Source organism: Artemia sp. Qi Xiang Cuo, chromosome 5 (genome assembly GCF_049724085.1).
Source record: "Artemia sp. Qi Xiang Cuo chromosome 5, ASM4972408v1, whole genome shotgun sequence".
NCBI lineage: Eukaryota > Metazoa > Arthropoda > Branchiopoda > Anostraca > Artemiidae > Artemia > Artemia sp. Qi Xiang Cuo.
In genome coordinates this window covers 62,378,043-62,405,540 of record NC_142798.1, presented here as the reverse complement: position 1 = coordinate 62,405,540, position 27,498 = coordinate 62,378,043, and the positions used below count along the sequence as shown (strand labels likewise).

The following is a 27,498-nucleotide window of genomic DNA, read 5'->3' as shown; positions in this document are numbered from 1 at the left end:
AATTTCCTGAACTTTTAACTGCGTGGAACAAAATCGCTATCGCAAAATCTTCATTGGATGGGGTTCGGGAAATGGTGGGCATGCAAGGTGTGTTAGTTGCTTTCCAAACACTTTCGACTATTAAAAAGGGCACTAGTCATTCCAATCTCCAATTGAATGAGCACTTTTTGAAGTTTCTACGACAACGTGTTATATAAAAATCTTTTATGCCCCCTGGGCATAATTTACAACCCTTGCCCTGAGGGCTGTGGGGGGGGGGTTGTCATCCTCAAATACCTAATTTCCAGAACTTAAAACTACGTTGAATAGAATGGCTATCTTAAAGTTTTGATTAGATGTGTTTGGGGAAAAGGTGGGCATGAGAGGCGGGTTAGTTGCCCTCTAATCACTTTTGACTACTCAAAAGGGCGCTAGCCCTTTGAATTTTCAATCAAATGAGCCTTTTTTGAAGTTTCTACGACAACGCCTTCTATACAAAACCTTAACTTTCAACCCTTGCCCTAAGGGCTGTGGGGGACCGTCTTCCTCAAGAGCATAATTTCTATCTGGAAATCAACTACGCTGAACAAAATGGCTATCTCAAAATTTTGATTGGATGTATTTCGGGAAATGGTGGGCGTGGAAGGGGTGTTAGTCAACTTCAAATCACTTTCGACTATTAAAAAGGGCACAAGCCACTCCAATTTACAATTGAATGAGCCCTTTTCGAAGTTTCTACGACAACTTCTTCGATCTGAAGTGGCCTGCTCTAAAGGAAAAAATTATTAAATAATATATTCTGCCAACATCATTTATATATGCCCCCAGGCCATAACTTAAAACCCCTGCACTGAGGGCTCTGAGGGGGCTATCATCCTAAAAGACCTATTTTCCAGAACATTCAACAACGTTGAACAAAATGGATATCTCAAAATTTGATTGGATGTGTTTGGAAATTAGGGGGTGTGAGAGGGGCGTTAGTCGCTATTCAATCACTTTCAACTAATAAAAAAGGCACTAGCCCTTTCAGTTCCCAATTGAATGGGCCCTTTTGAAGTTTCTACGATAATGTTTTCAATAACAACTTTATATGCCCCCAGGCCATAACTTACAACCCATGCACTGAGGGCTCTGAGGGGGCTATCATCCTAAAGACCTAATTTCCAGAACTTTCAATTACGTTGACCAAAATGGATACCTCAAAATTTTGATTGGATGTGTTTGGGAAAATGGCAGGCGTGAGAAGGGCGTTAGTCGCTATCCAATCACTTTCAACTATTAAAAAAGGCACTAGCCCTTTCAATTTCCAATTGAATGAGCCCTTTTGAAGTACCTACGACAAATCTTTCAATAAAAAACTTTATATGCCCCCAGGGCATAACTTACAATCCTTGCCCTGATGGCTGTGGGGGAGGTGTCGTCATCCTTAAAGACCTAATTTCCAAAACTTTCAACTACGTTGAGTAAAATGGCTATCTAAATATTTTGTTTGGATGTGTTTGGGGAAATGATTGGCGTGAGAGGGGGGTTAGTTGCCCACAAATCCCTTTCGACTATTAAAAAGGGTACTAGCCCTTTGAATTTCAAATCGAATGAGCCCTTTTTCAAGTTTCTACGACAAAGATTTCAATAAAAACCTTGTATGCCACCAGGCCATAACGTAAAACCCTTGCCCTGAGGGTTGTGGGGTATTTTCCTCCTCAAAAACATATTTTCTGTCTAGAAATCAACTACGCTGAACAAAATGACTATCTCAAAATTTTGATTGGATGTGTTTGGGGGAATGATGGGCGTGGGGGCTAGTTGCCCTCCAATCACTTTTGACTATTAAAAAGGGCACTAGCCCTTTGAATTTCCAATCGAATGAGCCTGTTTTGAAGTTTCTACGACAACTCCTTCTATAAAATCCTCATATGCCCCCAGGGCATAACTTAAAACCCTTGCCCTGAGGGTTGTGGGGGAGTGTCCTCCTCAAAAATATATTTTCTATCTGGAAATCAACTACGCTGAACAAAATGGCTATCTCAAAATTTTGATTGGATGTGTTTGGGGGAATGATGGGCTTGGGGGGGGGGGGTTAGTTGCCCTCCAATCACTATCGACTATTAAAAAGGGCACTAGAACTCTCAATTTCCAATCGAATGAGCCCCTTTTGAAGTTTCTATGACGACCCCTTCCATATGAAGTGCCCTGCTCTAAAGGAAACAAAATAATAAATGATATATTGTGCCAACATAGTTCTTATATCCCCTCAGGGCATAACTTAAAACCCTCACCCCGAGGGTTGGGGGGGAGTGTCCTCCTCAAAAACATATTTTCTATCTGGATATCAACTACGCTGAACAAAATGGCTATATCAAAATTTGGATTCGATGTGTTTGGGGGAATGATGGGCCTGGGGGGGGGGCTAGTTGCCCTCCAATCACTTTCGACTATTAAAAAGGGCACTGGCCACTCCAATTTCCAATCGAATGAGCCCTTTTCGAAGTTTCTACGACAAATCCTTAGATACGAAGTGCCCGGGTATGGAGGAAAAAAAAAAACAACAAAGAAACATTGTGCCCACACTCGTTAACAACACTGTTAACGAGCAGCCTGATTTAACTGTAAGACAATCAGTGCGATGCACTACTTTTTATGATATGCATTAGCTTTTAGTCACACAAGGTGTATTTACAAGAGCAATTCACTTCTTTTACTTCGATCTATACCAACGTGCTTTTTCTTTCTGCAGGTTATTGTCAATGTATGTTTCCAGAGACTTGGCTTGAAAAAGCTGATAATAACCCCATCGATGATTTAAATCTTACCTTTCGAGAGGGTAACACAGCAGCCGTAGTTTCGTTCAAGGAAAATAACGAAGCTGGAGTTATCCTCACCTTGTATTATGATGGAGCTCCAGGTAAAATGGTTGTATTATGACGTATTATAGTATTATGACGGAGAAAAAATGGTTTATTGAATTGATTCATGACAAAAGGGCCACTGAAAGAGTAGGGTAATTCCATACGACCCATGCCTCAATATGGTCAATTATATTTAATTTTCATTTAATTAGTTTAGTTTGACTAGCTACAGGTTTATATTTTAGATTTACTTTATAAGTGAAGCCTTTTACTTCAATATTTTTAAGAATATCATTTTTCCACTGAATAGAACAGTGAAAATCGACAGGAACTTCCTCTTTAAATATCTTAAGAAATTAAATTTAAACAGTATAGCTTATTATCTTATTTTTATATGTTGAATACTTTCTCTGTTGCTTGGCAATGCTTTTAGTTGAATATCGCATGATTTTTGTTAAGTTGGAATCGTCAGAATTTACAATATTACTCGAACCGTCACCTAAATGTTTTAGGTTATAATTTAGTTTTTCCTAGCGATTGATTATTTTTATTATGCTTGAATTCATGAAATGAAGTTTGTACCTGGGAATAATTTAACACAATAATATTATAGCCTGTACTAAACATTTTTTCTCCAATGCTATTTTAAAATTATAATTAAAATTAATTGATTAAGATTAATAGCTCAATTCATGCTAAAAAAGAGTAGCATGTGATGATTTTGGGAAATTCAATATTGTTATTAAATCAAATAGCGATTGGTTTATTAAGATGAAATACCGTGCATTTCGAGGTAAAACAGTAATTCAATCAAAAAAGAAGAAGAAAAACAAAATACAATTTGAGCATTCTTGAACCTTCACTTCCATCAGTTGCTGGTTGTTAAGTTTTATGTCTGGAAATGCTTCTTTTTATATCTAATATAAATTTATCATATTTCATCAGGTAAGACCAGCTTGAACAAATTTTGAATCTGAAAAATTAATATTAGGTTAAAAGCTGATGATTAAACATGCAGAAAAATATTGCATTGCATTCTGAAATTATAAATATTAAATTATGGTATTAAGAAGAAATAACTTTTGAAAAATGTTTAAATTCTAAAGTAATCTCTAAGCTTAATATTTTCTGAAAAATAAGGCTCTTACTGTTAAAAATAATCAAATTCTCACCAGCCTTGGGGGGTGTAGCTACAATATTTTTATGGGGGGGGGGGAGGGCAAGAAGTAGTGCTATTTGAATAGGTGCTATCAAAGGGGTAGTGAAGAAAAGAAATATTTAACAAACACGCTACTTGCTGAATTTAAAAACATTAAGCAATACATTATAAGCAATAAACACACATTAAATTGTCATAAATATAAGCGCTGGTGCTTGGCTTTTACTAAAATTGTCAGCAATGAGCTGCAGCCGACTGTAGAATAGCGTTAACAACCTTTCGGGTGGGCGAAGGTGAATTTCGTATACACTTGGCTTTTTTCAGCCAGATCCACCATTCCCCCCACCTCCCCCCCCCCAACATAGGATGCTCAAACTCATAATTGATCCAAGCTTTATTCTAATAGCCCTGGGTATCACGCTATTTATTTGCTCATAATTTTGAATGGATTTTGACTCTGTAATATTTAATTTGTTTACTTTTAACATACGTGATTTATTGAAATATTATTTATAATTTATTATTAAATTGATTTGTTTGGGTTCACCAATTTATATTGATAAATAGTATTGATATAAACGGGTCACATAAAGCCAAAACAAAAATCATATGCAGTGCAATAGCGCTGTCTAAGAAAAGATTGTCAAAATATTGTCAAAGTATTCCCACAGATTGTATAACATTATATTTGACATATTCACCACATTTAAATAGCTACCGTATTTAAAATTTGAAAGCATTCAAAAAATAAAGATAGAATTTCTAACTTATCCGTCGGGCATTGTCTGACAAAGAATATCCCAGAATATCTGAACAATTCATGGCATCATTACGGAAGAAACCTTACATTAGTAAAAAATTGTCGGGAATGCCAATTGGAAGAAAAAACTAACTCCTAGAGCTTGAAAATTACCTTCCCCTTTCTATCTTTGTTTAAAAAAAAGGAATTCCATAAAAATTACGCAAAATTCTTTCTTGTGTGAATCAGGGTATGGAGGGCATACATACCTGGACGAGGATTACACTGAATATCGTTTTATGACTATAATTCCCTTCAAAAGCATAGCTCGATATCTTAGTGTTGCATGATAAAACTGATAACAATAGAAAAAGAGAATGGACTGGTACCGCTCATACGTACACACAACATTTCTAAATTTTGAGAAAAGTATACATGTTTTGTTTAAATTCACTTTATTCTATTCGCAGCAGACGTTTCGTACATCATGCTGATGCAAAGATAAATGTCCCAAAAGTAGCGCTGGCGTTGTTTGAAATGTGTTTAATTTCAGTCATGGTTCTTGGCATCTTGGCACATTTATGTCTATTTTTTTTTTGAGCTGGTTAAAGAAATATTTGGAAAAGTGAAAGTAGCAATAAGTTAGGATGGTATTATACACAGAGGTAGTTCCATATTTACGGGTTAGTACAAGGCCGTACCAAGGATTTTTTTTTTTTTTGGGGGGGGGGTTATTCAAAGATCATTTTTCAGGGGGGGCACACAAAAAATTAAAAAATACATAATAAATTTGTTTATATCCATTTTGTTACGTTTTTACGAGGCCAAAAACCAACAAAGAGAAAAATCTCAAAAAAACCAAACAAACGAGACTGTGGCCAGTAGAGAGAAAAGAAAACAACAGAAACAAAACAACGCGGATATTTCGCCAGTATACAAACAAGGCGTCTTCAGCACGAGAGACACACAAGAAGAACAAGATAAAAAAAAAAAAAACAAGATAAAACTAAAAACCAATAAAACCGCCACAAAAAAAGAAAAAAATGTACAATCTGCGCAAACGGATCCACTTAGGGAAAATATGCTAAAATTGAGTTATTTCAGTGAGGACACCATAGTAACTGAGAAAAAATAAAAAAAAAACTGTAAATTACCTTAATTATTTAGTTGCAAATAATCCTTTTGTTAGCTATTACTGAAGCAAATTGTTTTGGTCTATCAGGTAAATTAGTCCACTTGTGATGTTTTAAAGTCTAAAATCAATTATTGCTTGTTGATTCTCTCTTTAAAGGGTTTTCATAATCTGGGTCAGTTTTTAAATCTCACGTATCCCTTTTTACTGACGGGTTTGCACACATATGTTTTTTTAATTTCTTATTTTTCCCTGGCCGATTGGGTGTACCCCTTATAATTAGAAATAGCCAAGGCTTCATCAAATTTTACAAAATGATCTGGTTGAAGCCAAATATGCTCTGCTAAAGCTGAAACGAAAGTTTCTGGAGGCTTGCTTACCCCCCTAACCCCCCCTGCTTACGGCCTTGGGTTAGTAAGTGAATCCGAAGCGTTATCAGCACTTATTAGGCATTTCAATGACAAATAAGAGAATCCGAGTTTCAATTAAATCCTGGAAATAAAAATTAAAACAATTAAATGATACCTGGAGCGGATCCCCCTCTACTAAATTCCATGACCAAACTACAACCGATTTGACCTATCTAGTTATAGTACGAAGATCATTATAAAAAGCACTAAGTCTCAGTTTCTTTTTCAATGATTCTTTTTCGTTCAGTAAACTATATTCACTGTTAATGTACCTTTTTATTCTTCAATGATTCCCTTTCTACCCTGTTTGTAGGTAGAGGGTGTATCCATTTCCACTTTCGGAAGTTTTAAAAACCAAGAGAATTTAATCTTGAACTGATCGATTTAGAAAGTGAAAGCACCTTATACATCAGGGAAAAAATTGACCTGAGCAAATATAGCAAAATAGAAAAAAAAGAAAATGTTCCAATCTTGTTATTTACAATGCTCGCATTTTACTTAATAATAATGTTTCAAAGACAGTATATCTGGGAAAATATTAATGTGGGACAAATTATGAAGTGTAATGGACTGCTATTTTTCTCGTTTTCCTTATGTTAAAAACTAGCATGGGCTAATTAAAAAAAATCTGCTCAAAGTAAATAGCAAACTTGACACTTAAAAGAGCTTCACAATAGTTTTGAAGCTACTTAATAAATTAATTTTTTTTTAGAATAATTGGGGGGGGGGGGTCAAATAACCCCCTCCCCCACCCTCAATGACGCCACTGATCAGACTGACCAGAAAATGTCAATTGTTTAACACATACTGACGTGACAGCTGGTTTACAAGCGTATCACTAGTATATCTTGGTTGTATATCTGTATCTATAATGTATATCTATACATTATAATAGTATATCTATAATGGTGGTTGCTAAGGGGGAATATTGGGCATGTTCCATAATTCCCGTCTAAGGATTTTAATAGAAAAACATCATGGGGGAGTCTACCACCTGGAAACAGGGCTTCCGTAGAAATCCAATGATAATTTCCCTATGGCTGTCCAGTAGAAACAGGTCACTGCATTGCCCAGGTGAGAGGGACTAAAAGCTCCGTTTAGAATTTTTTCCATTATTGCTACTTTTCTATTATCCCGACCACATTCTAATTAATTATTTACATACACATGTGAATCTTGCAAGGGGTGGGAATCTTGCCAGGGGTGGAAATCTTTTGCCAGGGCTGTCGTGACGTCAGAGAGCTTTCGTCGGAATTCCACGGGAAAAGGGAGGGCATGCGCTCGGAGGCAGTGATAGGATAATACTTTCCTGAGCTGGAAAATTAGGGTCCAAAATTTATTTAATAAGATCAGAAAGTGGCTTACGAGCAGCAACCTTCTACAAACCAGCACCCGGGACAGGCTACCCCTCACCACCCCCTCTCTTTAGATATGTCCCTGTCTCTGCTGATTTTCAGCCCTCTTTATATGTTGTAAGACATCTGATTGTAAAATTATTCAACAATAATTGTAAAATTGTGACTAATAGTTTATAGATCTTGAAATAAATTCGTGATTAGAATTGTCAAGCAGTAGAACTGCTCTATTTTCCAAAATTACGGCTCTTAACGAATTTTCTCAGACTTGTGACCTATATACATCGTTTTTTTATGCGAGAATATCCCGGGATACCAATTTTCCCGAAAACTTATGGAGGCGTTTTTGAGAAAAAATACATAAGTTTATATGCAATTATTACTCGTTTATAAGGATAGTGTACATATATATATATATATATATATATATATATATATATATATATATATATATATATATATATATATATATATATATATATATATATATATATATATATATATATATATATATATATATATATATATATATATATATATATATATATATATATATATATATATATATATATATATATGTATGTATATATAATGTATATTTCTTTGTTCAATCTTTTCTTACAGGCCCCGTTATTAGCGCAACTTCCATGCAGGCTAACTGTTCTGCAGGAAAATGTGATATTTCTGTACCAATGTTAGACTATGAGATAAACCAGACTCCACTAGTCATCGCAATCTGTTCAAGTACAGTCACAGTTACAGTAGATCTTCAGGACGTAAATGACAATGAACCATTCTTCACGTCTTCACCTTCAAGGATGAATTACCCAGAAGCAAGTATATTTAAAAATTTATTTAAAAAAAGACACGGAAGCCTTTGTGCACAGAGAAGAATTTTAATCATGCTTTTTTTTAGGTAAGGGTGTCAGTAGTAACCGTACAATGCATTGAAAGTTTACATACATATCTATGCCTTAGGCGTAAGTTTGAATGTATACTTTCAATGCATTGTACGGTTACCAGGGTCATTTGCCTATTACAATGAACTCTACATGAGTTGATAGACATGTTTTCTATTATGACACTCATTTTTGGAGGACAGCCAGAGAGAGAGAGCGACGGTCACACTAACTACTTGATTAGTAGTTGGATTCGGATATAAGGAGTAATTTTCATTGTATTTCATATTAGTAAGAGACTTGAATTCAATGAGGATAGTTTATTTGAGAGGATATTAGTGGAGAAAAAATGAGTGGTGCATTTACACTATTGGAGATTAATGATGGAACCGATAGCAGCAGCAGCAACGATATACGAGTACCTAATGTAGCTGTGGAAATAACCGCTGGGTGTAGACTATGTCTTGAATGGGACATTATGTATGCGAGATACGTGATATCATTAAGCAAATTTAAGCAGGAGGACCAGCTGTGTTTTGCTGGAAAAGTTAATATTCTACAGATAAATAACCTTCGGTAATAAGTAGCTTTCCTATATAAATATATTGTCGATAACAAAAATCATCAGTTAATATTACTATTGTAATTATTTTAAATAAAACTTTTTCTAAATAAATGGTATTTTTTTTTTTTTTCTTTCTATAGTTTAACGGCGTATATTTCAAATTGTATAAAAAATAGATTATTATTAGTATGTCGGTGGTTGTGAGAGAGTTAGGACTCTAAAAATGGATAGATTTGAGAAAGATCGAATCATGAGGAATCTGATTCTTATGGGCAAACTTTTGATTTTAGATGATGACTTTCTAGACTTGTCTATTCAAAGGAAGATATTTTCTCGGGGGATGATTATCAATATAATGAAAACTGATTCTCCATCATTAGACTATTGCATGAAGCTTCTACATCGTGGTCCAAATGCATTTACACAATTTATTGATATATTGATTATGACACATCAAAACGATATTGTGGATATTATTTTAAAAATTAGTTTAGAACTTGAGGTCTTTTTTTCATAAGAAGGATAATGCTCAATGATGAATTACTCCTCTCTCTCTCTCTCTATATCGGACAATTTTTTTAGGTTTATCGCTCAGTTTCATTGTGGTAGTGAGAGCGACAACACATGACAAAATTTTCCATACATGTCCGCTATGTATGTACTCACTGGGCAGTTGGTCATCATGTGAGAATTGCACAATGATTGAGGAGTGTGATGAAAAGTGTAGATTATGCAACCCGTGTAAATTGCATAGAGGATATGCTGTAAAAATTAAAGGTTGTAATTCCTGTCTTGAAGAGGTCTGTGACTCTCATCTTAGAGGCCGCCTATGCTCCAATTGTCATTATGAAAAATGTAAGCAATGGGAGAGTACATATCCCGGTATGATTGGAAAGAATCCTAACCGGGATTTTAGTTTAGTGCTACGAGATTGGTATCGTCGTGGTCTTAGATTGTTCTGGGAGGAGGAACCAGGTCAACGATTAAACTGCTGGAACAACAAGAGAATATGGTTTATACGTCATTGTTGTGAAGACAATGGGTGTTTTGATTATAAGCCCACTGATTTTTATTTGGCAGTGACAGAATGTGATTCGACACTTGAGGACACTGTTTGTGAAATTTCTTCAAATACGAAAATTGAAACATGTGAATTCTATAGAATGAATGAGAATAGTATCATTGACTATACAAAGAGATATGACAAGAGTGAAGTCACACTCTACTGTAGAAAATGTGACCCTGACATTGCAATACATCAGAATCAGTACACTGTGAATTCAAACAATCTGCCTGCACTAGTTTTTGTCGACAAATACCTAGTAGTGGATGAAATCTAAAGAGTAGAAAAGTCGTTTTTTATAATGTATATAATTTTTTTTTTTTATTAATAAACAAATTAACAAAAATATTTATAAAATTTTATTATTATCGCACTAAAATAAATATTAAATAAACTTGTAAGTATATTCTCCACAAGAAAGTCGTTCAATTGAGGTAGGTCAACGTAGATGTCGAGAAACTGCTTGTAGGTGTAGCCACGGCATCTGAACATAAAAAAGAGTATTGCATGAAATTCAGATGTCCTGGTCGTTAAATCCTTTACTCTTCGTTGATTTTGAATAATGGTTTCCCCCCTGCTTTCAAAAAATTTGCCGATGTATGGCATGTAAAACTTATATGATCGACCTAGAGGATCAAAAATTCAATATTCTTCACTGTCTGAAAGATGCATAGCCAATGACCGGTCTTCAAAGTCGATGGACTGCTATTAACAATGATTAGGATATTGTTATCACTTGGAATTTTTTCAATGAAGTCCGAGGGTATGCAATAGGACTTGTATTGGGACATGTATGGGTCCATACTAAATACATTGATTATTTGTTTTGTGTTCATGGTGCTAGGTCTAGCAGAACACTGCAGTCGGGTGTGATTTCCCAATAGGTTTCAAATTGACTCAGTGATATTAGCGTGATACTCTCAGTCAGAGCATCGGCAAATTTACACTCTAAACGTACATTCCCAGTTCGTACTATGGTCATATCCTGTGTGCCTGACAAGTCCAAAACAATAACCTCATGATTTTTTGAAAACATTGATTCAGTTATTCCATTTTCAAATAGTTGAGAGTCATGATCTAGGGATTGCATGGTCAAATCATACAGAGTTGTACAGGATTCTTTGTCAAATGATAGAGTGTACAGTGGAATACCATTCACTTTGCACACAAGGCTAGATAGACCGAAAAAATTGAAATCATGGGGGGATTCAGTCCAGGATCCAACGGCACTGCCACTCTTCACAAAGACCAAAGCCAATTTTGATGGGATTTCTCCATTGATAAACGATGAATCGCTATAGCTACGAGAACCGGTGGCAATGTGACGTTGATTGGTGATTGTATGGGGGACAAGAAGTTTAATGTTGTTACCATTGGCTCTTAGCTTTTCCACTGTCAATGCAACAGAGCTCATAACTTGTTGTTTTCGGACGTGGAGAATTACCGATGTGATAATAACATTTGCATCGGGTGCTGCAGGAAGTGTTTTTCTCAAAATGAAATTCGATGGTGCCATCTGTAACTTTATGTCAATCTTGACATTGGGGGGTAGCCATTGGGATATATTGAATATCTCATGATTTAATTTTCCAACTAGATGATACTCCTGGGTCACTGCTGTAGTCAACTCACCGTCAGTATCAACACCTGTTCGATATTCATAGCCCAGCGATTGTCCTCTCATCTCCTTGTACGCCTTAGGTGTCCTCATCATAAATTGTATGTAGCATGCATAGTTTGATAAATTATTGCTAATGCTCACCAATGTTCCATTAATAAATACATTAATTTGTTTGAATAGGTTGTGTAGAATACAGTTTTCATAGGAGAGAGACCATCGCCGGCATTCGGAGTTGTATTATCTGACTTTTTCTTCACCACAACATTTAAATCAATAAATGTTGACGACAAATCAATGAAATAGTCTTCATTGGAAAATATTTGAAAGTGTATATTTTCCGAGAGGGGTTGTTGAGGGTGAAATTGTTCATAGTAGCCATACTTGACGCTGACATCAACATTTTCAGCATTGAATAGATTCAATGAGGAACTGATTGATGGATATGATTCCTTGTGAGGGAGATAAGTCATCTTAAGAGAAGATATCCTTCTTTGATCTAACAATCTTTTTCTTTTTCTTCTTCTTCAGCTGCTGCTTATTGGACTTCGTTGTTTTATTTCTCAAAGTCCTTGTTGATGTCCTTTGCTTCCTGCCTGGGTGGAGACTGATGAGTGAATGACGCGAACGCATCCTTTTCAATCCCTCCCCATTTTGTCGAGATTTTAATTGTTCACCAACGGCTCTTGCTGAAGATCTAATATTTTCTTTAACACTCTCCTTGAAATTTTTGCTCGACCCACAGTCCTGTAGTGTGGAGGCAGCAAAACTTGATGCAGCAGGTACAAAATATTTTCTGGGAAGGGGTAGTACAGAACTAAATAGAATAGCAAACCAGCTACCAGGACCTTAGTCAGACCTTGTAGTACGCCCCTTGTAGTAGTCCAATCCATTGCCTATTTGACGTGGACTCAAAGCACCAACATAACAGTCAATATCGGGACAGACAAATGGAATTCTTCTATTGCTCATTTATTAGGTGATTGTACCGTCGTTGTCGTTGACAATGGGTCGAAAATTACATGTAATAACAGCCAAGCCGTGTGAAAGTGCTAGGGAATCAACAAATTCGGTTCTGATTGTTAAATGACAGGGCTAAGGAGAGTAAGTGCTCAAAGGGTAATATATAAGATTAGGCATAATATATTGTTGACCATGGTAATGAGGAGTTTTTTGGTCTAGACATCGGAGTATGTCGACATTCTACTTGAAAACAAGATATGATTCCACAAATGAATATTATAAACCTATGCCAGTGTCCATGGAGAAGCTTGGTGCCTAGTCTGCATAGATAACTTGGTCAATACCACTGAAATTTTCTGTCCTAATAATACGTTTTTTAAAACCAATAACCTCACGTAAAGTCTCATTGAGGAAAATTCTTTCATTCTCAAATGGATTGGTAAAATAAATTCTCCTTTGTTCCGTCGAGTAATTGAAAGTGAAACCGCCTTTTTTTTGACTTGCAATTTTTTTGTTGATGACTCGACACAGTTCATGCATGGTATTGTATTCCCTGTAGGGGATGTTTGCAAGAGGATACTGATTAGAGTCAAAAGTTGCCATTGCACCTTCCTCGCCGAATACAAACTGTCGTATTTTTATTACAAATTTACGATACTTTCTCAGGATGTCTTAGGTTTTTTTGAGGATACAGTCGACACTGGCACAGTAAGCGGCACCGTCAAATGGTCAGGTGGGGGAGAGTGCTTTACGAGAATTACTTGTACTAGTCAATTCGGCGTAGATAGTAGCGGACACATTGGATATGGATTTTACGTATAAATAACTTTTCATTGTCAATATCTTCAGCACTAATCAAAGACTCAAAATCCGAGTTGTATCCAATCCACCGAACAAGTAACTGTTTCTTACCCCTGCGAGTACGTCTCTTTAATATCTTTTCAATTTGATAGATTTCACTGGCATTTTTAACTTTTTGTAGTTCATAGTCACAAAAACCGCAGAGAATCTCCCCATCTTTTGTATCACGCAGACGATAAGTTTTGGGTGTAGTGTATAGGATTTTTGCCACTTCAAAAATTTCTGTGGACCACAAGTAATTCCCCTTTTCAAAAACATTAGTTGTTCTATTAATTCGGCCAGTATCACCAACATTGAATTTATTTTTGTTCTTCTTATTGACATTTGTTTCATTGGAATACTGTTTAAGAAAGGTGTCAATTTTATCATGATCAGAATGATGAACTTCCATTGGCGTAGAGTTGGACAATGATCGATAAGGTTATTGATTATAAATCAACATGATTTTATCTAGATCACGAATAAAAGCCGATGTATTTTTCAATGTACAATATGTTGAAATTAAAAGTCGAATAGTTCTTATCAATTTTTCAGCCAATGCAGCCTTTATAGGACTGTGACTATGATAGATCAGTTCACTATATTTCTATATTATTTTTGCACCATGGATATTAACAAAGTCACTAGTTCGATCTGTGTTATTTTTCTTATGCAAATCCCGTTTTAGATTAATTTCAATGGCATGAGTACCTTCCGCAACTCTTTTTGATCCCACTGGACTAGCATATACGTAGCTACAAGAAAAAATTATTTCAAGTAGAATTTAACTGTACTGTGTATTATAACGTCGTTGAACCTCATCTAGAGTCAGGAGATCTGCTTGCATTATATGCAAGGGGTCAAAGGCTTTAGTTTTTCGATATTGATTGGCACGAAGTATATGATTTCTATGCAGAGTGTAACTTGATTCATTCTGTATATTGTCTTGTACATTTTTAGTGCGAACACCAGTGACTTTGGAAAGAGTTGTGGGGGAACTTAAACTCCCCACCTCACCAATATTTTCATAAACACCTTTCAGAACTTCAACCATTTTGAACGTAAACACGTTGTGTAACGTCCACTACCCGGGTGTATACTGATCGGGGAGGGGGATGGTGATGATGAGCTGATACGTCTTAGCTTTTGTCTAGATATCAGCGGTGTGCTAGAATTTTCCAAAATTGATTTAAAATCTTCTTCTTCAAGTTAATTTTTTAATGGTGTCAATGTTCTTGTTGTTGATGATGATGACGAGGATGCATGTTCATTTATTTTTTTTAGAATTTGTCTAGTGTTAATAAGACTTTTGGGGAAGTTTAATGTTTCTAAAAAGTTCTAGAGATGACTATTAAATGATAGTAGTCATCTACGATTTGTTCCCATATAATAGATTAAATAAGTTGAATTATAGCTCATGCCCCGACTTATAATACCTTCCCCATTGCTCTCAACTTGAATGTGATCACGTTCCAAGAGATAGGCTAGGAGTCGTGTTAGTTTTTGAAGATATTAGTTGGGGCATATATTTCCAAATTTAATTAAAATAGAATACAATTACTCCATCTTCAATTTTGTTACACCAGCAGAATTCCGAGGGGATGATTATTTCTTGGGATCAGCAGCAGCAGCAGTGGGCTTCAACCGATAGGACCTGTGTTTGTCCACTCGGCGAAGTGCATCTTGAAGTAAAAGCAGTTTTTTATCATACTCAATATTCTCATTGTCAAGGAATTTAATCAGATTGTTATCAAAGTGTTCCACGTGTGAGAGAGCGAGTTCTATTGGAGTCAATTTATAGGGTTTTGCCATTCTCTCTCTCTCTTTTAGAGAAAACTGTTTACAAGTCCTGCAATTATTGGCAGTAAAAGTGTGAAAAAGCTACCACCCGCCTGAAGAAGTCGTTTCCTTTTGAAATTCTTTCCTTTCTTTTTATATGCCCATGTACGTACAATGGAACGATGTTTCTTTGCCTGTTGCTTAACTACTTCTGATACTTGAACCTTTCCTTCGGTCAAATTTAAACACAGTTTGGAGATTAGATTAATGAGATCATTGTCAATACCATTTTTGAGCTTTGCATTACTGAGTGAAGGTTTTGAAGTGCTTAAAACTGAAAACAAATGTCTATTTTCATGTAGTTTCTTCAGTGTCATGATAGCAACTAATAGGTCATTTTAGTGTTCACGGGGAGATATACTGTAATTTCATTGTCCAAAATATCTGTGACTATACGCAAATCCTCAAGAATATTTTGATTAAGATCCAATAAGATATAGTCGTAGAATTTATTACTTGCCTGATTGTATGTGGAGAGCAGATTTGGGGGCTCCCGGATAGATTTTTTTATTAAGAGTTATTAGTGAGCTAGAATCACGAACAACTCTGTAGATGATATAGTAGGTGCAGTTCAAAGCAAGTCTTCGCATACATTTGCTCTGATGAAAGAGAGTGTGCAGAACAAGAGTAACAGAAATCTGTTCATGATGAGAGTAAACAGCGAACAGTTGTAGCATTTCATGGTACCATTTTTCAATAGATTCAGCCAGATCGTCAATGATCAACCAAGATATTTGTTCAATAATGCTGAAAACATCAAGTCCCTGTATGAATTGTATCTGCACCAACCCTGTCGTGGCAGCAATCGCTTTTATTTTATCATATGACTCCTGCCAAATACTATAGCAATAGTAGATTTTTTTCGGCTTTTCCACAAACATTTTATCACAATTTTTAATTATTTTAGTTAAGATTATTGTTTTGCCCGACATTGACGGTCCACACATAAACGATCTGAATGGTGTTTTAAATTGATACATGTTCCCTTCAACAGTTCACCTGGACAACTAACTGTAGACTATGGCTGTATAATGACTAAATAATGTCCCTATTACTACTACTACTACTCCGTTCAAGAATAATAATAATAACGAGAAGAAGAAGAATAAAGAATAACATTTTCTTTTATTATATACATAAAAAAGGTGACAATACTTTAAATAAAAAAATACTACATTGAAAAAGGCACATTAAACATGAATAAAAAAATACACTTTTTTTTAATTTATTTATAATAAAAAAAAACAACATTTACATAACCACTAGAAAAAAAAAACACTTAAATAAATACACTTTTTTTTTTTTCTGTTTATTTATTTATAAAAAATACAACATTTATTGAACTAATGTGCACTTGAAATATCATACACTTTTATTTACAGCATTTTAAATTTTGGGGTCCCCCTCCCCCGGGGGGGGGGTGGCCACTGCAGCGGCCGGGGGCGGGCTGGGAAGTGCCGGGCGCCGGGGGCCCCCTGCGGTGGGCCCGGGCCGGGGCTGGCAATAAATACTTTCAATGTATATCCCTTGCAAACACACACACACACACACACATGTTAAATTTAGTTATATAGAAAAAAAAAGAATTAAAAAAAAAAACCTCCTTACCCAAAAAAACATCCCCCACCATTTAAGCTTTTTTTTAGTGTATTTAATTTAATTTTTTTATAAAGAGTTTTTTTCTTTAAAATTTGAAATCAACAATGGCTTTAAATAAAAAAAGAACGTGTGGTAATAAAATAAAACCAACCACAAGTACATATACATTGTCCGATATGGCAGACATGGCGTTTTTCTCAACTCTAACTGTGTAGTTTTTAAATTGTAAAGAGCGACTCGCCATGACTTTCGCCCTTGGCACTAGACTACTTTCCACACAGTTTCTATACACACTCATGTCTAAATTATTTTTTACAAAGTGTGTAGGTACCCCCTTGCAAACTTGTTTGATATCCTTGCTGTGCGTTTCCACACAGTATACCTTCGGTCCAGGAAACATACCACTGGATATCAGATCGCTACCCGTTTCAGATTTGAACATTAACAAATGATTTGGGGCCTGGTGTTTCACTAGCTCTGGGTAGAGGGTTTCATCCCAGTTAGTGTAGTCCATTCGTGAGCTAATGTACTCGCCATTTTCCAACTCATTCAATATATTTTCAGTTTTTAATTTTAACAGGAGTGAAACAGTATCCCCGTAGTACACTTGCACTTGTCCCTCAATCGGCCACTGTACCTTGCACACATTATAATAGAATGACAACATGAGTTTCTTGGATCTTTCAGTTATTGCACTTCCGCCTGCAATATTTTTATTCAATACAATATTTCTTTTCTTGCGATGTAGGAGAACCATATTGGAGTCTATGATCGTGAACGATGTGAAGTTTGGATCCGCAATGATTCAAGCACAATCTTTGGGGCTGTTTAAAATGTCACATCGACTTTTGTGTCGTACGCTCTCGCACATTTTACCGAAAGCTGAGTTCAATATAAGTTTACAAACCTCTTTTTCAATCGTTTTTTTCGCTGGTGATTTTTTACTTACAAAGGTGTCAACAAAAATTTTTATGCCAGGCTGTTGATCAAATTGGAGGGTTCTGTGAGTATTTGTCAACTTGAAATCATTGGACACCATCCACTTCAATAGCACGTGATGAACAACGATATTCTGTTTCGGGCTGAGATCGGCAATTAGTTTTTGTTTTGAAGGTAGCCAGTGCATACTCCCGTCCTCTACTAAAGATAAATTGTAGGGGCTCAGAGAGTCCCTACCCACCGGTCTATTTATGCACGGAAAAACAAAGTCCTTTACCGAGTCATGGATTTCCATGGGTATTTCACTGTCAATTTCAAAAAACCATCCCTGTGCCCCATTCTTCTCAATACTGGCAATGTAGTTGATATTAGAAGCACACCGATTTTTAATACATTTATAATTGCAACATGGCAAAAATTAGTTAGAAAGCTCCTAATTGTGAAGATAGTTCAGATACAAAAAACTGTGTCCGAATTTTTTTCGGTATGCTACGCAGTCGGATCTGCTTTCTTGATATAATCCTTGTGACAAACTTACTCAACTCTGATTGATCTCTAAAACAAAAGATTCTGATCCACTTCGGCGATCAGACCTATTTCTTCTTTGCTGATTTTAAGTATCAAGTCCATCACCAGATAAGGAGTGGAAAAATAATAACCTAAATCCAACCCAAATTCCCCATAGATTTTATCCGTATTTTTGCACACAATGTCTAGAAGAGTGAGTACGTCACTGGCCAAGTAAAGTTTACTGTAATCCCACCCATCTTTACATCCGCCCCTTGCCCAAACCCTCTTAGCAAATTCGTAGTCGCTAGTGGTGCACTCACTCTCAGTAAGAGAATTGTAGAAAGCTTCAATGGGCGGTAGTGACTCCTCATCTAGCCTCGAGCCAGAGTTGTAATAATCATATGGATATATACCCTTAAACGTTAATAAATCATACATTTCATCATCGGGAAAGCGCTGTTTGAGGAGGGGGAAGCTATCAAAATTGTCACCTTTCTGTACCTGACTAAATTGACCTAAGGATTTGGAAAAGAAGCTGAACAAGTGTACGAAAAAGATTTTATTCAAGCACGTGTTGCCCTTGTCAACTGTTTTCCACATGATTTCTAGCAGCAGTAGCTTCTCAGATGATTTGGGTATTATATTATAAGAAAAAGAACCATCTATCCATGCGTTATCTACAACTCCCCCTTTGGAAATGCGGGCCAACGCCGGAAGAACAAACTTTAAGTCGTAATTGGAATTGTGTATAAAAACAGGTAGGAAATATTGTTGTCTAACGTTTAAATTGCATGACTGGTATGCTACCCCTATAAAGTTACTCTCTGCCGATGTAATTTCCTGCCACAAATGGTCATGGTCGATCACGTTCCTCCACCCCCCATTCCCAACACCATCATCAAATTCTCCCTTGCAAACCCACCACAGTTTAAGATTTTTAATGGCCACTATGTCATCTGGTGATAGGACCATAGGATAGTTTGTATAACGACGGCGCGAAATTGCACTGTTCGCTGTTTTGATTAGACTGACCAATGCCGAGCGCATGCAGTTTTCACCTACACTCAACATCTCACCGTAATCCAACAATAGCCGGGTATTATTGGACTCTCGGTGTTTGTAAGCGTAAGATATCCCTATTACTTCCCATATTTTATAACGATTTTACTTGGACGGATCATCCACGTCTGTCACCATCTCTTAGCATTCCAAAACGATCTCCCTGCTCTGCAGGAGTGTATTTTGAAAATTCTTAAACCGTAAGATTGCTCTATCTCCGCTTACCGTCTCCATAGCCTGGTATCCATGACGTTTACAGTTTTTCATGTGATGCTTTAAATTTAAATCAGATCGAAATCTTGAGAGACATGTTGAACAGTAATATCATACACCCCCACGCCCCCCCTTTTTAACCGCACGTAGAACCCTACGAATATACGTAATTTGATTGAAATGACCAAATGAATAGGAGTCGGTGGGTGGGGGGTATAGAAGCCACACCCAATATTCTACTGATTCAATTGAAGGAGCTCGAAATGGGAATAATACACCCTTCTTATTGGAATGCTGACCCAAGTCAAAGTCTTGTTCATGTTCTGGCACCGTGACATTAATCTTTAATTTTGCTTGAGAACGATCAAAAAGATATCGTCCATGGACTGTCACGTTGTATTTACATTAGAAACAATTATCCTCTACTCTGGTTACCGTTGTCCCATCACTCCACTGATCTGCAATGTTGTTAAACTTTTTCTTCGATTAATCTTAGCGAAGAGGTATCTATGCCGCACTAAAAAACGCATACTTGACTCCCTACAGGCTCGTATTGAAACAGATTCGTTGTCCCCCCTTACCTCCCACTAACTCGGACTGATATTTTAAAACTATCGCCCTCTCCCCAGCCCCACCACCTCTTACAATAAAATCATTTTTAAACCTACATATATTAACATTTAAACTTTCAATAAATAAAACCACAGATCCACAACCCCCCTCGGTATAATTTTCCCACTTACTTTGAATACAATTAGCCCAAATTAGAAAAACCTCCCCATAATTTGATAAATGCGGGTGTATTGCCAACAACTCTGTGTGCAAGTATTTCGAATACATCTCACCCGCACTTTCATTTAAAAAAAATATTTTGAGTGCTATTGATGCTTTTAAACTGACCCCCACTCCCCACACCCCCATTTGTTGTTCAAGAATGGCTCGAATCTTATCAGTATATGAATGTGTAATGGCCAGGGGGTCTGTTATTATACCCCCCGACACGAGAGAGTTGAAAGGGTCACCGACTTTGGCCCTGTAGACCAGTGTGTGATGCAAGGCAGAGTTGGAGAGAAAAAAATCCGGACGAGGGGATACTGTTGCTGTTGTATTACTACTACTTCTATCTATAGAATTAAGTGGAGTGGTGGCGGGTGACAGAGAATTATCAATAACACCACTCCCAGTCTGTTCAATCATATTGGGGGGGTGTGGCATGAGGTCCCCTAGCACATATTCTAAGGTGTTTGGGGACAATTGGTCAAGCCAGCCTGAATTGTCCTCTGATCTAATGTCGTTATGAGGACTCGGTTCAGATTTACTTGTAACATCATCATCTAAATATTCACGTATGAAACTATCCGCCCACTCTGGGTCCTCAACCATGTCAATATCACAGCTTAAGTCATCCAGGCTGGCCATTTCCCCAAAAACATCGTTAAGGAATCCACTTTGCCACTCCATATTCTCTAGGACCAGTATAGGTTCATCCTTGAACTCTGCTGGTGGTGACAGAATTGGTCCTGTAAATATAGTTGCCTCATCACTCCCTGGTGTCGCTGGTGGTTGTAATATATTTTTAATCTGTAGAAAAAAAAAGTTTTATTTTTTTTATGTAAATTTTTTTATAGTTAATAAACTTTGTCAATTTCTCATAGTCATTGTCACACTACCATCACCATCACCTAAACAATTAAAAGAAGAAGAAAAAAAGTTACATTGTCTTATGTCTTTCATAATGTCAACTGAACATGTTAAAAAATATATTTTTTTTTTTTTTTTTTTAGTCAGGAAAATTTTGTCTTTTTATTAGAAAAAATTATTTGTTTTATTCCAAAAATTTTTTTTTTTAAACAAAAATTAAAAATATGAGTCCAATTCGATTGTTTGAGCCCCGCTACTATCCTAAGCTCCTGCTGAAGCTAGCTTCAAATATTGAACTTTGTATCTTTAAAAAGTATAAATGCCACAAAAAGGTATTTTTTCAAAAATAGGGGGCAATTTAACATTATAAAACACTGTTAAAAAAAAAATGACAACGCTCCTGATGAAGATTTCAGAGCATTATTAACTTTTTATTTTTTTTAAAGTTTAAATTACAAAAAATTGTTTTTTTTTTTTTTTTAAATAGGTGGCCCATGTCCATTATATCTCAATTGTCACCACTACTATCCTAAGCTCCTGCTGAAGATAGCTTCAAATATTGAACTTTGTATCTTTAAAAAGTATAAATGTCACAAAAAGTTATTTTTTCAAAAATAGGGGGGGGCAATTGCCCCCACTACTATCCTAAGCTCCTGCTGAAGATAGGTTCGAATATTGAACTTTGTATTTTTTTAAAAATATAAATACCACAAAAAGGTATTTTTTTCAAAAATAGGGGGGCAATTGCTACTTAAATATCAAGTGTCAACACTACTATACTACGCTCCTGCTTAAGAGAGTTTAGAATATTGAACTTTTTATTTTACTCAATTATAATCCCACGCTTTATGTGTTTGATGATTCTAAAGTCTCCATAAAAAGTCTTTTAATGGGTATATCCCAACCTGGTTTGATTGAAGTTTACACGTGCTGACTAAATGCTTGTAAGAGAGAGAAGAACTCTTTTCTCCATCCATATCAACAATTAAAGTGCAATTAAAATGTTGGATGCTCCTTTTTTTAGAACCCTCCCTCCCCTCCCCCTCTCCCGGGGAGGACCCGTGGGACCCGGGCGCTTCCGTCGATGGAGGCGGATCGATACCCGCTCGAGGGAGGGGGCTGGGGGCGTTGACTGCACAACACTGTTCAAATAGAACAACCTCAAATTCTTTCTCGAAAACATCTAAGTGTTTCAATGAAATGATCAAAAACGCCTTCACCCAAATAAAGTTTCTTAACATTACCGTGAAGACATATTTTGAAATTATCAAAAAACCTTTTTCCCTGTGTAAATTGCTTATTGAAGATATACATCTTGGTATTTAAAGTCCAATTTGCATACGACCCTACTTAGAATTCATATCGGATTGAAAGGCGATGATAGATCTGATAAGTATAGCGGATGTATTCAAATGCATTAGGCACGAAAATACCAGTCTAATAGCGCGCGTTAACTGTATAGGAGCAATTGTTTTCAATTTCGTTTTTTTCAAATATTTTGTTTTTTTGTCTAAAAGTAATATTGCATTATAATAAATCTTGCTTATAAGTTAAGAGGTATGGTTTTTTTTTTTGTTATAGAAATTTATTAAAAGAACTCAATTATATATATCGCTAATTTGTTTAATTAAAGAAAATTAAATATCTTAAAAACAAATTTTAATTTTTTAAAAAGCTATGCCCCTGATAAAATTTTGTCTTATTTTTTGAAAATAGTGGTAGAAAAAAAAAATATTTATATACTTACAAATTCCGATTGGACCTCTATATCTGAACTCCTTTGTAATACTTGAGGGGGTTAAGGTCACAATCTTCAGTAGGTTGAGCTGAGGCATTATATAAGGCAGTCCACTCCCTTTTCAAGTTCCTTCCATCTGATATGGAGCTAACACGGGGGTCAGAGGTCACTGTCATTAAAATATTCTCAGTCATTGGCTGGTCTTGTGTAGTTCTAGTATCGAATTTGATAACTGAAGGTCTTGTAGCTTGCATTAGTACACCTTCGCTATATCGTGCCCTCTTTTCAGAAGGGGGTATTGCATGTGTCCACTTCCTTTAAAAAAAAAATGCATTTTTTGTTTGGGAAAATAATTCAGTTTATGTTAGGCATTTAAAGTAGTGCAAAACTTTTTTTTTTTTTTTCAATAGAGCTAAGCACTTTTTTTCAAAAACAACCATAAAATTTTTAACTTTTAATGATAAAAATAACACCGTAAATGCAGACTGGCCTGGATGTTTTTTCAAAAACACCCCTAAAAAAAAAAAAAAAAACACTGATCTTGATAAAAAAAGCCACTGATCTTGATAAAAAAGGAATCTTTTGTAAAAATTAATAAATTAAAAAATCAACAATTTTTTATAATAAAAAATTACCGCTCTAAAATCAAAGAACTTTTTTTTTTTTTTTTCAAAAAATAAACAACAAGAAAAATTGATAACTATAAAAAAAAAATCACACCGAAAATTCATAATGGCATGTATTTTTTTTAAAAAAAAGTACTAGAAAAAAAAAACCCACTGATCTTGATAAAAAAGGAAACTTTTGTAACAATTAATACATTAAAAAATAAATATTTTATTCTAACCCCAAATTACCGATAGAAAAGCTAAGCAATTTTTTTAAAAAAAACATCTAAAAGACCACTGATCTTGATAAAAAATCACACCGTAAATTTCAACCTATAAGAGAATTAGAGGTTTTTTCAGCTCCTAAAAACAACAGGCTTCAAAGTGTATAAGTATCCCCTAGTTCTAGTGTAAGGAAAGAATTTCTTCCTTAACTTAATTAAATTTTATTTTAATTATGTCTATTATTTTTAAAAAACAATAAATATGTTTGAATTTAACTTTTTTTCTTTGAAATTAAAAAAATTGAATCCTCTAAAATAAACGACTCGAAACTGATGGAGAATCAAATATGGAACCTGATTATATACAAAAAATAATAGGCGAGTAAAAAAGAAGAGACACCGGTTTTTTGAACTAAAAAAAAAGACATTGAACTTTGAAAGTGCGTCGTTCCTAGAGTGTAAAGACCTGTAGACCTGTTTGTACTCAAATGACCCTGGTAACCGTACAATGCATTGAAAACTTACATACATATCTATGCCTTAGGCGTAAGTTTGCGTGTCCCCTTTCAAGTGCCTCTCCCCTTACTACTGGTGTCTAGATCAAATAATTATGCTGGACCGCGACTACGGAGTTGCAGAAAATTCACACTATAATTCAATTTAAAAATGGGTTGGGCTAGATCCTTCCCTCCATCCTACATAATCCCCTTAATCCTTAATTATAAATGTCCAGCAGCTTGGATCCTCCCTTCTACATGGGGCCTGTTATGATCACCCCATTGAGATGGGGTAATTTTCATTGGCTTAAGCTTAAGGAGAGCCCCAACTAGATTTTTATACAAAAACTAAGTTACTCATAGAAAAGCAGAAAATGATATCATTCTGTAATTTGGCTGATTGTAACAAAGTGCATAAACTGCACAACAAAAAAGAATTAGGGCTACCAACCCTAAAACTTCTAAACTGTATAGCGTCTTCTGTGCTTTACTGAGAACAAAATATTATTTTAAATATTTTTTCTAATCATAACATTGAAAAGTCAGAAATTGGTGTTACTCCCTCTCCCCTAACATTCCTTGAAATTTAAAACTTAAAACCTCAATCCATCACGTAGATACTACAGATACATATTTTGATAACCTTGGGCCATTTAGTGTCTTTGAATTTACAGCATTACTTACCCGTAAGACAGTATATTTTCCATGGAAACTTCTAGTGCAACAGTGTTGAGGTGTATTAGAAAGAACAATTTTATACCCCTTAACACAAAATGTTAGTAGTATCGTCATAGGCACTTCGAGCGCAGCCAACCCACTTTGAATCCCGATCCGGACACTTTTTTCTTTTAATTTGAAGGTATTAGGCTATTCCCTGGAAGCCCTGTTAGGTCACGGCAGCCATAGGAAAATTAACATTATATGTTATTGTTTGTTATGTTTGATGTTTGTTTGTTGGTTGTTGGTTACGTTTGTTGGTTGATGGTTATGTTTGATCGTTGTTGGTTATGTTATGTTTGATGTGTGTTGGATGTTTGATGTTTGTTGGTTATGTTTGTTGGATGTTGTTTGTTGGTTATGATGGTGATATTTGATGGTTTTGTTTGATGTTTGTTGTTCGTTAGTTATGTTGGTTGGATGTGATTGTTTTTTGTTGCTGATGTTTGCTGGTTATGTTTGTTGGATGCGTTTTTTGGTTTTGTTTGATGGTTGTGGGTTATTTTTGTTGGTTATGTTTGATGTTTGCCGGTTATATTGGTTGTTGGTTCTTTCTTATGAGTGTTGGTTATGTTGGTTATTGTTTGATGGTTATGTTTGTTTGTTATGTTGGTTGGTTGTGAGTTATGATTGTTGGTTATGATTGTTGCTTGTTGGTCATGTTTGTTGATCATGTTTTTTGGTTATGATTCTTGGCTATGTTTGATTTTTGTTGTTTGTTGGTTATATTTGTTGTTTATTGGTTATGTTTGTTGGTTATGGTGTTATAAAATAAAATTCCAAAATAGGGATAAAATCCTTTTTAATAGACAGTGTATACTAAATTTCACAAAAAAATACCAGATATTTCGGTCACATGTACAGTAACCGTCATCAGTAGTAAAACTAAACTAAAACAATGTAAAACATAAGTTTATAAACTAAATCAAATAAAACTACATATCGTTTCAATCTCTAATGCTTTTCAAAGAAAAAGTAGAACCTAACCTCTTTGACCGTCATGAAATTGGTTCATAAGTGTTCAATGGTCTAACTTTTTGACAGAAATCAACTATATTTAGTGAACTGAACTTTACTCTGTCAGATTTTAGTAAATTATCATAGATAGAGTTCCAATGTAACACAGTTCCAAACACACACACACACATACACAAAAAGAAACACAAACACACACAAGTACAGATACAAACACACACAAAAACACACACACACATAAAAACAAAAAGAAAAACATATACAAACACACATATACACACACACAAACAAAAACACACAAACACACACACACACAAACACACACACACACACACACACACACACACACACACACACACACACACACACACACACACACACACACACACACACATACACAAACACATACACACACACACACACACACACACACACACACACACACACACACACACACACACACACACACACACACACACACACACACACACACACACACACACACACACACACACACACACACACACACACACACACACACACACACACACACACACACACACACACACACACACACACACACACACACACACACACACACACACACACACACACACACACACACACACACACACACACACACACACACACACACACACACACACACAAACACAAACACATACACACACAGAAACAAACAAACACACACATAAAAAGAAAAACAAAAAAACATACACAAAAAAACAAAAACAAACAAAAACAAACACACACAAAAACAAACAAACAAAAAAACAAAAAAACAAAAAAAAAACATACAAAAAAAACCCCAAAACACACACCACAAAACCCACACTGAACCACACACACAGACACACAGACATACAAACACTATCAAAGTTCACTATGGATTTTTTCCTTGAAAAGTGAGATTCGGAATATTTTTGTAGTGTTTTCTCATGGGTTATCATGTCAGTGCTTCATTCTGCTGATGCTTCAAAGTTCATCTCAGGATTTTTCGTTGAAATGTAAGATTTGGAATATTTTTATACTGGTTTACCTTGTCACTTTTACATTCAATTGATGTTTCAAAGTTCAGTTTGGAATTTTTCCTTGAAATGTAAGACTTGGAATATTTTTGCCCTGGTTTACCTTGTTACTGTTATATTCTGTAGATGTTTCAAAGTTTATTTTGGATTTTATTCCTTGAAATGTAAGACTTGGAATTTTTGTACTGTTGCGTCGTGGTTTGCCTGGTTAGTGGTACAGTCTGTTGATTTTTCAAATCTCATTTTGGACTTTTTCCCTTGAATCCCTGGCAGTTTCCGAGGGTTGTTACAGAGCAGTAATAGTTTGACGTTGTGGGGTGAAATG

The 27,498-nt window shown here is 35.6% G+C and overlaps 1 protein-coding gene across 1 annotated transcript in view; it reads left to right on the top strand.

Moving 5' to 3' along the window:
• The window catches only part of LOC148952353 (cadherin-AgCad1-like), a 229,081-nt gene that overhangs the window by 2,059 nt on the left and 199,524 nt on the right, over positions 1-27,498 (top strand). The window contains exons 2-3 of the mRNA XM_089089826.1: positions 2,714-2,881; positions 8,245-8,453. Coding sequence (XP_088945952.1) covers positions 2,714-2,881; positions 8,245-8,453 — 377 coding nt within the window. The remainder of the gene's footprint in view (positions 1-2,713; positions 2,882-8,244; positions 8,454-27,498) is intronic.